This window comes from Eretmochelys imbricata, chromosome 25 (genome assembly GCF_965152235.1).
Source record: "Eretmochelys imbricata isolate rEreImb1 chromosome 25, rEreImb1.hap1, whole genome shotgun sequence".
Classification (NCBI taxonomy): domain Eukaryota; kingdom Metazoa; phylum Chordata; order Testudines; family Cheloniidae; genus Eretmochelys; species Eretmochelys imbricata.
Window position 1 is genome coordinate 7,074,723 of NC_135596.1, and position 13,541 is coordinate 7,088,263.

The 13,541-nt window shown below is 46.0% G+C and overlaps 2 protein-coding genes across 5 annotated transcripts in view; one reads left to right on the top strand and one right to left on the bottom strand.

Moving 5' to 3' along the window:
• DOT1L (DOT1 like histone lysine methyltransferase) overlaps positions 1 to 13,541 on the top strand; it is a 104,259-nt gene that overhangs the window by 81,670 nt on the left and 9,048 nt on the right. For 3 of the 4 annotated variants that reach the window (XM_077841872.1, XM_077841874.1, XM_077841873.1), the window contains exons 23-27: positions 1,806 to 1,935; positions 3,548 to 4,164; positions 4,897 to 5,102; positions 7,609 to 7,673; positions 8,259 to 9,233. In XM_077841872.1, the coding sequence (XP_077697998.1) occupies positions 1,806 to 1,935; positions 3,548 to 4,164; positions 4,897 to 5,102; positions 7,609 to 7,673; positions 8,259 to 9,233 (1,993 nt within the window). The remainder of the gene's footprint in view (positions 1 to 1,805; positions 1,936 to 3,547; positions 4,165 to 4,896; positions 5,103 to 7,608; positions 7,674 to 8,258; positions 9,234 to 13,541) is intronic. The other variant, XM_077841875.1, reaches the window with a different exon arrangement.
• The window catches only part of PLEKHJ1 (pleckstrin homology domain containing J1), a 95,823-nt gene that overhangs the window by 60,515 nt on the left and 21,767 nt on the right, over positions 1 to 13,541 (bottom strand). The window lies entirely within an intron of this gene.

Below are 13,541 nucleotides of genomic sequence, written 5' to 3' on the forward strand. Positions count from 1 at the left end.
CATTAAGCACCCATCCCCCCAATTAAATCCATTCGGGGGCAGGGAGGAGAGCTAGTATCTTAGTGGCCAGAGTGCTCTAGCACTCTTTTACAGGGGGTTCTTTCTTTGATGAACTAAATAAGGGATCATTAGACAGATGCCACGGCGAGCTGCAGTTGGAGGGTATTGTAGTCTGACTCCCCATGTTCATTCTCGCAGCAAAAGGCCTTGCAGTTGTGTTGGAGAGCCCCTGTTGTCTTCGTTCCAGGCAGATACATCTCTTAAAATGGAGGAAGGTGGTATCTGTATAGAATTACATTGCTGCCCTTGGGAGTTAGTGCCTTCTTCGGGAAATATCCCTTGCTGAAAGCTGGTTTTGCAAAGGGAGAGCTCGATTCTGAAGTCTGTGAGCACCTGCAGTGTGTGCATACGTGCACTGGGCCAGATCCTCAGCTGGTGTAGTGTGGGATAGTTCCATAGAACTCAGTGGGCCTATGCTGACTTGTATCAGGTGGGAATCTGGTGCTCTCTTTAGTGTTCCTGATGGCTTATTCATTATGGATGCATTCTGAGAACAGAAATACTCAGGATGACACCAGGCCTTCAGTCTGTGTGCACGTCTCACTGATTTCAGGGGAGCTGTGTGTATGAACTGAGGGTACGATAAAGCTCTTTGTTTCTTTTCCCATCTACACTAAAACTACGGTTCGAGGGATCTCATTACGACACAGTTGTCTTGAGTCAAAGGCAGAGGGACCCTCTTTGATGTGTTTGTACAGCCACTACCACATTGGGATCCTGGTCCATGACACGGGCTGGTAGATGCGAACTCAATATTAATAATAAAAGTTGTAGTGTAGATGGGATCTAACTGTGTCCCGTAACTGGGCTAACCCTTGAATAGAACAAACCTCTAACCCAGTGGTGGAACGCTCTTAGGTCATGTCTAACCAATCACTATTAACTACGATGTAGCTGCAGTGGGTTTGTCCCCTAATCTAAACAGATCTGTGGCTTGGTTATAGCTGCAGGCATTGATGGGACCAAAGAGTAAACCCTTGTACACATTGTTGAGTTAAGCCTTTGTTCCTCAAAGGAGAGGAGTCACTTCCGTCCCTTTCCTCTCTCTGGTTTGTGAGCACAGGTTACAGGCTTGTCTAACATCTGAGTTTAGTCTGGGACCCTGGGAACCCTGTCAAACCAAGCACTTCCTTGTGCTTTTGGAAAATGTGGCATTGTATGTGAAACCAGCAATTCTAGAAACAAGCTACAACACAGTAGCAGGAAGGCTACCGAGGCTCTGGAATTACTGCAGGACTCTAATTTGTGCACCAATACATTCCTAGCTATATGAGGTCAGAGACGGTAATTTTTATTCCAGGTGCCAGATTTTTTTTGGTGGGGAGCGGAATATTCCTTGTGCATGGACAATGACGCTTCAGGAGACAATCAGATGAAGCCCCTGGGATCCTACAGTGCAGTCCCCAGGGCCTGGCTCTCACTGCTAATACAGAAGGTGTCGTCTGCAGAGAGGTCATGTCCCAGCATGCCGTGATGCGTTGTGGTGGGAAGATTGTTACATGCTGGGACATGACGTCTCTGCAGGCTACATGAAACTAGATGCAGCAAGTTGCCAATGCAGCCCTTGGTTTGGGCAGCCTGGAGTTAAACTGCAATTTTCTGAAAATAGACACAGCCTAGAAGGTTTAGGGAATCCAGAGGGATTTAAAGCCACAAACCTACAAATGCCCATGAGTTCTGTTAAATGAACGGCTATTGAACAAACTTTCTGGACTGAAGTGCCTGTGTTTTTTCGCCTCCTCCAGAGAAGCACACCTAGTCCAGTTCATCAGAATCGAGACTCATCGTCAACACTTGAAAAACAGTATGGTGCTAGTTCTCATAATGGTGTAAGCAATGCTGCTGGAAATAAGTCACTGGCTTTGGCTACCTCAGGTAATGAACTCCTCTCTACGGAGCCTCCATGTCTCTTAGCAATAACTCTCGTCATTATGTGTGTTTGAGCTTTTGGGCATTTGGGATTGAGAGCCCCTGGTGCTGCAGAGAGCTGGATGTATGGTGCAGTTTCATATCAAGAGATTGAATGTTCCTGGGTTAAGGAGAAGGACCTGGATTGGGGGTGTATGTAGTAGGGCTGAAAAAACACAGAGAAGGGAAGGGTCATTCATTAATGAAAACATATGAGTGTGGCAGTTCAGACAAAAGAATCACAAACCAAGATGGGCAGTGTGTTCCCGTTGGTCAGTCTTGACCACCTAGTGCGAGAAGTCCCCCTTAGGCTCTCTTCCAGCATCTGTATAGATTGAATTTATTCACATCCAACTGCTTGCCCGTGTGTGGCCCCTCTTATCCTCCCGATTCTCCTAGCTGCAGTTGCTGTGTGGAATGCTGGCAGACCATTGCCTCTAGCTCTTCCTCTCATCAGCACAAATAAAGGGTGGAACAGTTGGTCTCCCCACCCTTGGGGAAATCCTACCTCCAGCTGTACTGCTATGGTGGATCCTGTTGCTCCCCAGTAATCTGAGCACATTCCCAAAGGGAACCCTGGCACAAAGAGAAATGAGTCAGGCCTTTTTCAGTAGTCTGGAAAGGCAGCTGTTGACTTTGTGTCTGCCACTCTCAACAACAGGGAGCTTAGCAAACCCACTGCACTCCTACACTCCATTCAAGGGGCAGGAGCCGTTTCCCAAAAAAGCACCCAGAGACGCTTTATTCAGGCTTCTTAGGACTAGTGAGTGCCTCTTCAGCATAGCATGCAGGAAGCACTCTTCCACAGCTGTATCCTCATCAGACTTGCACTGTCATTCTTCCTCAGTGCTCCCCACCCTCAGGGGCTTTGTGTGATTAACATCCTTCCAGCAGATAAGGGTTGAAGGCAGCTCCCTCTGAAGCCAATTATAGTCAGTGCTGTAGAGTAACATTGGGTTCCCAGCTCCCCTTAGTCCCAACTATCCCAGGAAAGGCCTTATCTAAATTCCATGCATGATGCATTGCTGCAGATACTTACTGAACTTCATTACTTCCCTTTTCCTCAACTCCCACATGGGTTCCTTCAGTCCCCTGACTTCCTGAAGTTTTCCACAGTTTTCTCCCTGCTTCCTTTTGGTTTGAGCTATGGGATGGGGCTAGGTGTGCAGATGACAGCCTCTTTGGAAGGAAACTTGTGGTTGGCTGGAGCAGAGAGATTCTTGGGTTCTAATCCAAGGTGAGCATTTTATCCTGAGAAGGCACTTGAGTTGTGACAAAGGTTGGGTTAAAGGCAGGACACTTGCATGTTATGTATGAACTTCTGTGAGTCCGTAAAAGGGAGCAGAGTGAACTGACAAATCTAACTTAATTCACCAATGCATGCAGCTATGTTCTTGGCTTCACTGTATGATGGGCAGCCTTGCAGAGTTCAGTACATAGTATTATGTAGATGACTAGGAGTTATTGCTTTCCCAGAATTGCCAGTTAGGATAGTTGAACACTCAGACATATCCCAGAAATTTAGCACTGGCAGGTATACATCATTGCTTTTATTGAGTGAGACTTTCCCTTTCCACAGGTTTTTCATATTCTTCTGGCTCCATGGCAGTTAATGGAACACTTTCGAACAGCCCAGCCCACCTTAACCATAGTGTTGATCAGGCAGCTGTGGACGACCCCGGGAGTTTGTTTAACTCAGTAGGGTCTCGGAGCTCCACTCCACAATACCCTTCTTTGCTAATGATGCAGTCACGGAACTCTGGGCAGAACTCCCCGGCTCACCAGCACTCAGCAAGCCCCAAGTTAAATGGTGCCTCTCAGAGCATGGTAGGGGTTCTGCAGTATGTGGATGCTCAGAAGATGTTTACCGAAGGAACAAAGGGGGAACTTCAGCCTGATGCCGCCTTTTCAGATCCTGAGAACGAGGCCAAGAGAAGAATCATCTTCACAATCTCTCCTAGTACAGGAAGTGTAAAACAGTCTCCTTCTAACAAGCACAGTCCCCTGACTGCAAGCATTCGGATGGACTGTGGCCAAGCATACATGCAGGATGGGAAGAAACGAGGTCGAAGGAAGAGATCCTCCACTGGGAATCTAAACATGAACTCTGGGGTGTCCCCTAAACGCAAATCCTTACCAACTGTGGCTGGACTCTTTGCTCAGCCTTCAGGCTCACCGCTTAATATAAACTCAATGGTAAGGAAAAGAATGGTGGGAGTTACGGCTAAGTGTAGGTATGTTTGGCATGTCAGTATTGTACATTGTTACAATTTTGGTGTTCTGGACTATGGCATAAAAACCAATGTGAACATGTTCCTCTAAGAGCCAACAGGTTGTTGAAAGTTACAATGATCAATTTAGATGTAGTTACAGAATCTTCTAAGTCCTCTTACCTTCCCTTCAAAAAATTCTATTAAGTATTAAACAGAATCTTTAACAAAATAATTCTGATTCTCCAAGTGATCGTGAAACATGTTTGCTTTTTGTGAAATCAAAATTTTACCCCGTCTAAAATACGTTCATTAAGTGACTTGAGTGCTTATGTCCCATTGACTTTAAGCAAATACTATTCAGTAAGTGTTATCTTAAAACACACAGCAGATGTTCCTAATGAAGACCTGTAGGTTGTATTCATCATGGCATCAGAAATTGATATTTGAGGTGAAATGTTCTTTCCCTTTTTTCATGCATTTAACTGCCTAATTTTATCATCTTCAGGGTCAAGTATTCAGCCATGAAAACTCAGAAAGGCAGCCAAACATTGTGCAGGGATTTTAGGGTTGTGACACTGAAGCATAGCATGACTTTTGGTGTCAAACGCTAAGCTAGTCTTAAAGCTGAAAGCCAAGTGTGCGTGAATACTGTCTTATGAAGTTCTTTACTAAAAGAATATTTTCATCTTTAACATTTTTTTTCTTCTCACCCCAGGTCAATAACATTAATCAGCCTTTAGAAATAACGGCCATTTCCTCCCCTGAAAACTCCCTGAAGAACTCTCCTCTTCCCTACCAGGACAATGACCAGCCTCCAGTGTTGAAAAAAGAGAAGCCCCTGATTCAGACCAACGGCGTTCGTTACTCGCCACTGACTTCGGATGAAGAGCAGGGATCGGAAGATGAGCACAATAGCACCAGGTGAATATAACTCCGTCGATGTCCGGTTAGCAGCTTTATCTGATCTGAAGATAGGGTGACCAGATGTCCTGATTTTATAGGGACAGTCCCGATTTTTGGGTCTTTTTCTTATATAGGCTTCTTTTACCCTCCACCCCGTCCCGATTTTTCACATTTGCTTTCTGGTCACCCTATCTGAAGATGCAGCTCTCTAGGCCTGGTCTGTTAGTTCTCCAAGTACAAAGATCTATCTCATTAACTCATGCTGCTTGTCAGCCAGAGTTTGTTTTCAGCATTATATATATTGTGTACTTTAGTAGCTAACATCTCTTGATAAACTGTGAAGGTGTTGGAAAGCAGAATGAGCATAGGGAACCTACTCCTAGCTGAGTTTTTAATGCTTGCAGCGGGTGGCTTTGTTTGGAAGAATGAGCATAAACTTTGCAGGAGTGCTCACTTCAGCACCCTGACCAAGTCTTACCTTTTGGGTAATTTTTAGCTAAGAAAATTCCAACTTCCGTTTCAACTTGATACAGAGTTCTTCACTTCCTATTCCAAAGTGTTGTGTAATGTTGCTCTATGTTGTTAAACACCTGTCACGTTCTTCCCCATTTGTGGGTGTACTAATTGCTCTGTGTGTATGTGAAGTACTTTAAGAGTAAAGGTGCTGTAAATCTGGCTGCCTGAGGAAGGAAAAAAGCAATGAAAAGTTCCATGAATAAGTATTCTTGGTATGTAGGTAAAATTCACAACCTCTGTTCAGAGTCTTTGGTAGCTTATTTCTTGGTAAGGATATATTCCACTAGTACAGTGGTTCTCAGCCAGGGCTACACATATCCCTGGGGGTACACACAGGTCTTCTAGGTATTTGCCTAGTCTTACAACAGTCTACATAAAAAGCACTAGCAAAGTCAGTACAAACTAAAATTTCATACACACAATGACTTGTTTATACTACTCTATATACTATACACTAAAAGAAAAGGAGGACTTGTGGTACTTTAGAGACTAACCAATTTATTTGAGCATAAGCTTTCGTGAGCTACAGCTCACTTCATTAGATGTATCCGATGAAGGTAGCTCACGAAAGCTTATGCTCAAATAAATTGGTTAGTCTCTAAGGTGCCACAAGTCCTCCTTTTCTTTTTGCGAATACAGACTAACATGGCTGCTACTCTGAAACCTATACTATACACTGAAATGCAAGTACAACATTTATATTCGTTGATTTATTTTATAATTATAGGGTAAAAATGAGAAAGTAAGCAATTTTTCAGTAATAGTGTGCTGTGACAGAATGTTGGGAATTGTTAAGAAAGGGACAGATAAGAAGACAGAAAATATCATATTGCCTGTATATAAATCCATGGTACGCCCATATCTTGAATACTGCGTGCAGATGTGGTCGCCCCATGTCAAAAAAGATGTATTGCAGTTGGAAAAGTTTCAGAAAAGGTCAGTAAAAATGATAAGGGATATGGAATGGCTGCCGTATGAGGAGAGATTAAAAAGCCCTAGGACTTTCAGCTTGGAAAAGAGACTGCTAAGGGGAGATATGATAGAGATCTATAAAATCATGATCGGTATGGAGAAAGTAAATAAGAAAGTTGTTGTTTACTCCTTCTCATAACACAAGAACTAGGGGTCACCAAATGAAATTAATAGGCATCAGGTTTAAGACAAACAAAAGGACATATTTTTTTTATACAGTGCACAGTCAACCTGTGGAACTCTTTGCCAGAGGATGTTGTGAAGGCCAAGACTATAACAGGGTTCAAAAAAGAACTAGATAAGTTCCTTGAGGCTAGGTCCATCAATGGCGATTGGGCAGGGATGGTGTCCCTAACCTCTGTTTGCCAGAAGCTGGGAATGGCGATGGGATGGATCACTTGATGATTACCTGCTCTGTTCATTCCCTCTGGGGCACCTGGCATTGGCCACTGCTGGAAGACAGGATACTGGGCTAGATGGACTTTTGGACTGACCCAATATGGCCATTCTTATTTTTGTTTGATTATGTAAGCAACTAGTTTTTAAGTGAGGTGTAAGAACAAAGAGCAATGGTCTCAAGCTGCAGTGTGGGAGGTTTAGGTTGGATATTAAGAAAAACTTTTTCACTAGGAGGGTGGTGAAGCCCTGGAATGGGTTACCTAAGTAGGTGGTGGAATCTCCTTCCTTAGAGGTTTTTAAGGTCAGGCTTGACAAAGCCCTGGCTGGGATGATTTAGTTGGTGTTGGTCCTGCTTTGAGTAGGGGGTTGGACTAGATGACCTCGTGAGGTCCCTTCCAACCCTGATATCTATGATTCTGTGTAACTTGGGGGTACGTCAGACAAATCAGACTCCTGAAATGGGTACAGTAGCCTGGAAAGGTTGAGAGACAATGCACTAGTAAATTTGCATTGTACATTTTTAAATTAGTTGGGCAGACACAGAAACACAAAAATCAAGAGGTATGTCATGGGGGTAACTCAGTAACAGCAAGACTTCAAGAAGCACTGTGTAAGTAATCTTTTTCTTTTCTACTAGAATTGAGAGGAAAATTGCAACGATATCATTGGAAAGCAAATCTCCACAGAAGACTATTGAAAATGGTAAGTTTGGGGAATGTTAACCATCGAATGCATTGTGATGCCTGCTGCCCTGTAGTTTTTAGACTGTCAATTGATAAGCAGGCTTCCTGGGAGAGAACTTGTGGCGTATAGCAGACATGCCTTTCAAAGCAGAGGTCTCTGCTAATACAGATCCTTAAGGGGATTGCCTTAATCACATTACAAACTTTGGGGCCATCTCTTTGTAGTTGGTTGCTTCAAAATCCCTTTTAAATTTATGGGCACAGGTTGTAGTCCTGACTCTTGACACCTGGGATAAAACTATGGGTGGAATAAAGCATTTTAGAGGGTTTTACTTTTTTCCTAGACAGGGATGCCTGGCCAGTTTTTGGCTAGGTGTGTGTCTGATTTGAAGGCTGATGTAATCTGCTCTTCCAATAGCCTAATCAGTCCTTTGAGATGCATTTAACTAGGGTCATAAAGGGATTAATAGCTGCTGTGAACTTTCTCCCTGTGTGTTCAGAAAGGAGAATCAACTATTAAAATGAGTAAATTGTTGGACAGATTGTGCTTACTGAAGATTAAATGAATTGTTCATTGATGCATGCAACCCTTCTTCCAAACTAGGTGGCAGTTTAGCTGGGAGGAGACAAGCACAAACCAGTGAGAACATGAATAGCAGTAAATGGAAGTCTACCTTTTCACCAATTTCTGACATCAACCTGACCAAAACTACAGATAGCCCATTGCAGGCTGTTTCATCTCTGAGCCAGAATTCCCTGTTTGCCTTTAGGCCGTCCTCTGAGGATGGCATGGCCATCGATGCCAAACTTGCAGCACACACAAGGAAAAACATCACCATGTCCTCCTCTGGGACGGACGGACTCAGCCCCAATACAAACTCCGTTAATGGATCCATGTATAACGGTGGACTGACCACAGACATCGGTTTACACAGCTTTATTGATGGTGCTTCTCTTCCTCATAAGACTTCAGATGTGACGACCCTCAACTCCTCTCTGGGTTTTCAGTCACAGAGGAGCAAAGATGTGGGGATTATGGAGACAAACCCCTTTTTGAACAAGAGGCAGCTTGAAGGCCTAGGCAGCATGAAAGGAGAAGACTTAAACCGGTCAGGAGTCAAAAGTAAAGAGATCAGTGAATTAACCATTCGTCCAGGGGCTTCTTCTGAAAAAGGTTCCTTGCAGCACAATGGCAAGGTCGGCAAAGGACGGGACCGTGATGTGGAGTTTAAAAATGGCCACAACCTTTTCATTTCTGCTGCTGCTGTATCTTCTGGTGGCCTTCTTAATGGCAAAAGCCTTTCCACTGGTGTCTCATCTGCAGGCAACCCAGCACCTTCTGTTCAGACGCACCATCCTTTCTTAAACACATTGACCACTGCATCGCAGTTCCCCCTGGGCCCCATGGCTTTGCAGGCAAACCTCAACTCGGTCACAAACTCCTCAGTATTGCAGTCCTTATTTAATTCAATGCCAGCTGCTGCCAGTCTGGTCCACGTGTCATCAGCTGCAACCAGACTTACTAACTCTCATGCTATGGGGAACTTCTCTCCTGGGGTTACAGGTGGAACAGTTGGAGGTAGGCAGAACTTCGTTTCTCTGGTATAAGGGCAAGGCTAGAGGAAAGTGTGGCTGTGTTTCTCTCCAGGTACAAAACCATTTCACTTCTGCAGGAGGTGGAGCAGCTCTACCTTGGATTGACTCTGTCCTGCATCTCTCACGACTGATAGAATAATCAGCTTTCTTTCTGCTAGATGAACGTAGAACTAAGATTAAAGGAAATGGGAATGCACCTAGATGTTCTGATTTCATAACACGCGGTTGCGTCAGTTGTCACTGTGCTGGAACTAGTTTAGGTCTCCCTGCAGGTCTAAAGGTTTAACGTGCCGTGCTGCCCTCTCTGAATAGTTAAGGATATCTGACTTGTCAGCTTCAGTGAAGGTTGAGATTAGGACATAAGATTCTTTCTCCCTCTTCCTTGTTTGTGCTGAATATCTGTATCCTTTTCAGATGAGAAGCTGATGGGATTTGTGTAGGATTCTGCTGGCTCTTGAACTGAGACTGATAAGAGTGTGTTTCTGGGCCAGGAATGGCAAGTGCCATGTGGACCTCTAGCATTCTGTGCTGCTGTTCTCATGAGACAAACTAGTGGAAGCAGATAGGAAAGAATCTTCCTTTAACCCTGTAGTATTGGCAGGTTCAGACAGGTCCTGCCCATAATCATTCATGCACCATGTTGGGAAATCCTAACTCTCACCTCTTAGCGTTTTAGATTTGCTGGATATTCACTCTCTGGCTTTGCAGCCTTGTAAGTGGGTAAGCAGGAGGGAACAGCAGTCATTTGAGTCTTCAGGTAAAGAACTCTAGTGCCTGGATAATCTCATCAAAAGCTTACCCATGTGGCGTAGAATTAAAAGGTCTGCTTTCTCTTGGGTCTGGCCATTGTTCCCCATGGCATTTACAGGCTGGCAGTAGGAAGGTAAGTGACTCTTGTACTTCCTGGCCTGCACCATTATCTCTCATTGCTTGCTGCTATTTCATGCTGCGTATTTTGTATGGGGCTGTAACTGCTATAATTTTGCTTTTTTTGGCTTTTTGTTGGTTTCTCTTGTCACTTGTGACTGTACAAAGCCCATCTGCTGAAGCTGAGTTTCTTTCTCCTGTTTGCAGGTATTTTTAACCATGCGGTGCCTTCTGCCTCCTCTTCTCATCAGTTTGGAGCCAGTTTCAGCAGCAGTGCTGTTTCTAGCAGCACAATGCTAAGCTTAAACCCTCTGCAGGCTGTTGCCAGCACCTCATCCTTCCAGTCCCCCTCCTCTAGCTTAGTAACGTCCAGTGAGAACAGAGCTGCCCCGCACCTGAACAGAGCACCAGTGCAAGCTGTTTTTCATACCCCTGCTCCCCCCCCTCCTAATGTTTCATTGCCCCCTCCTCCTCCATTACTCGCTTCTCACTCTGAGCCTGCGCTCCTGCAGAACTTGCCGTCCATCCCAGCTAATGATGCTTTTTTACCATCCTCTTCTGCTGCTTCTGTCCAATCCGCTAACGCTGCTCTGTCTCTGAAGCTAGCTTCTCTTCAGCACAAAACTTCCCGTCCCTCCTTTACAGTCCATCACCCACCTCTGCCCCGTTTGGCGCTGGCACAGACCGCGCCCACGATCCCGCAGCCCAACGCCACCGGCGCGTCCGCTATGTGGGTTACACTTGGCATGCAGTCTCCTTATGCTTCGCACCTTTCTGGGGTTAAGCCACGATAAAGAGCTTGCTTAGCTAACAGTTCTTATTTTGTAAGGTAAGGCTAGAGAAAACAGGAGGTTTGTACAAGATACTAAATGACCTTCCTTTCCTTTTCAGCCATCAGCCCATAACTGAGCTTGGAAGCGGGGTGGGGACAGGTTCTTTGACTTAGAGATCCCAATAAAATTTGGGTAATCTCCAGGCCTCAGTTTTGGGAGTCAGGACTTCTCGACACGCTGAGTGCCCATGCTGTAACTCACCTGGTATCCAGGAACGTTGTGGTCAGGCCGGGGGAGCTGCAATGGCCCATTTACGTTATTTGAAGCAACGTTTCCTGCAGTACCATGGCTTGAATACTTTAGAATATGTGCCGCTTTGAGAGCATGAGAAAAATTAGGAAGAGAAGCTGATTGTTCATCTTTTCCAAGCATCTGACTTGAGCTACAGCCCTTCAGGGTTTTGCTGCCCACTCTGCGTTTTGCAGGGTTATCTCCCTCACAACAGGGTGTGCTCCCGTGCAGGTCGGCATGTCATTACCTTGCATGCTGCTGCTGCTTTGACAGTAGGTGGCAGCGTGGTGACGGTTTTGTGGCATCATACCAAATTTGCCCTCTGTGGGTAACAAAGGAGAACTCTAGGCCATAGGCTACAACCCTTTCCCCCCCCTTGGAAACAACTGAATAAGGATGATCTAGTGGAGGGTTGCAGATACTGTGAGCCTAAGCAGAGTGCTGTTGAAAGTGGAGTTACAAAAGTAGCCTGGTGATTCATGTCTGCCTCATAGTGGCAACCTGATCTAATAATTCTCTGTATAATCTGCCTGTGATTATCATTTGAATTAGATAAGAATAAAGCGGGAAGTCTGCTTCCTGTCCCTGATAGGTAAAGCACGAACAGATTGCATCAGCCATTGGGCTGTTGCCTGCCTTGGCAGTCTTGGGCTTGCTAGATTGACTATGCTAGGTTAGTTAGTGGAATACCCTGTGCTAAAATCTAGCCCAAGCTAAGTAAGGAATGAGGCTGTGGAAGAGAGAAAAACTCTGGAAGGTGTGTGCACACATGCATAACAGTAAAGCAAGTGTCAAAGAATCTTTCAGAGCAGCTGCAGAATGATATGCACAACCAGAAAGTCTCATATTGTCCTTATGAAAACCTTTGCTTTTATAATGCAGTTCAGGATTGCCTAGTTAAGCCCTCCTGCAGGTTCTTGATGCTGCTGCTATCCTCTGATACAGAAGTACATCGAGTAGAGCAGAGGTGGGCAAACTACAGCCCATAAGCCACATCTGGCCCGCGGGACCGTCCTGCCCGGCCCTTGAGCTCCCGGCTGGGAATGCTGTCCCCCCTCTCCCGCAGCAATGCGTCTTGTGCCTGCCTACCTGCCAGGCTTTCCAATAAGCCTGTCCTGCCACTCTGAGCGGCGTGGTAGTGGGGCGGGTGGAGTTGGATAAGGGGCAGGGGGCAGTTGGATAGGGTGGAGGTTGGGGGGCGGTCAGGAGACAGGGAGCGGGGGGGCTGGATAGTGGGTGGGGTCCAGGGAGGGGGGCGGTCAGGGGACAAGGAGTGGGATGGTGGTTGGATGGGTCAGAGGTCCCGGTGGGCCTGTTGGGGCGGGGGTGTGGAAAGGGGTCGGGGCAGTCAGGGGATAGGGAGTGGGGGGGTTGGATAGGGGGTGGGGTCCTGGGGAGGCAGTTTGGGGTGGGGGGTCCTGGGAGGGGGCGGTCAAGGGACAAGTAGCAGGGGGGGTTGGATGGGTCAGGGGTTCTGAGGGGGGCAGTCAGGGGGTGGGAAGTGGGAGGAGGCAGATGGGGGCAGGGGCCAGGCTGTTTGGGGAGGCACAGCCTTCCCTACCTGGCCCTCCATACCGTTTCGCAACCCTGATGTGGCCCTCGGGCCAAAAAGTTTGCCCATCTCTGCAGTAGAGGGTAACACCCTTTGCCTTTTGTGGCATTTGACTAAATTACAGTACACTTGAGATTCTTATCAAACACTTTGCATGTAGATAGTGTGTTCACCGTCATATTGTTCTCCAAATGTGATCAAATCCTCACAACACCCTTGTGATATAGGTAAGTTACCTCCAGATTTGCTGATGGGGGAAGCTGAAGCAGGGAGGTCAAGTAACTTGCCTAGAGCTGCAGCAGCAGTTGGAGTCAGCGGAAGATGTAAACAGTCCTGAATTATAAAGTGGAATAGGGTGGTGGCTGGAAAATAGGCTTGAGGAAACGGGGGGCGGGGGGTATGGATGGAAAATTGAATTTGGAGAGGAGGAGTGTGAATAGAATGGGAGGGATTTTTTATGAATGTTTTTTCATTAGAAAATGCCAGTTTATCAAAATTGAAACTTTTTGCAGACAGGCATTGGTTTAGACAAAGCTGTTATCTGGAAGGTGTCTCAGGTTGCAGGGGAAGAGACCCACTCCTCAGAATAATCAGCTAGACAGGGCACTCACCTAGGATCTGGGAGATCTGGGTTCAGGCAGGGTCTTGAACCTCTCTCCCCCATCCCAGGTAACTGTCCTATCCACAGGGTCACTGAGTGCAGGGAGCTTTCTCTGTTTTGGGGGGAAAGGTTTCAAAAGGTCTTAGTTTCGTCCTGCTGCAGAACAAAACCAAAGGGCAGAACCTCAGCAGTTTTCATTGACAGGAA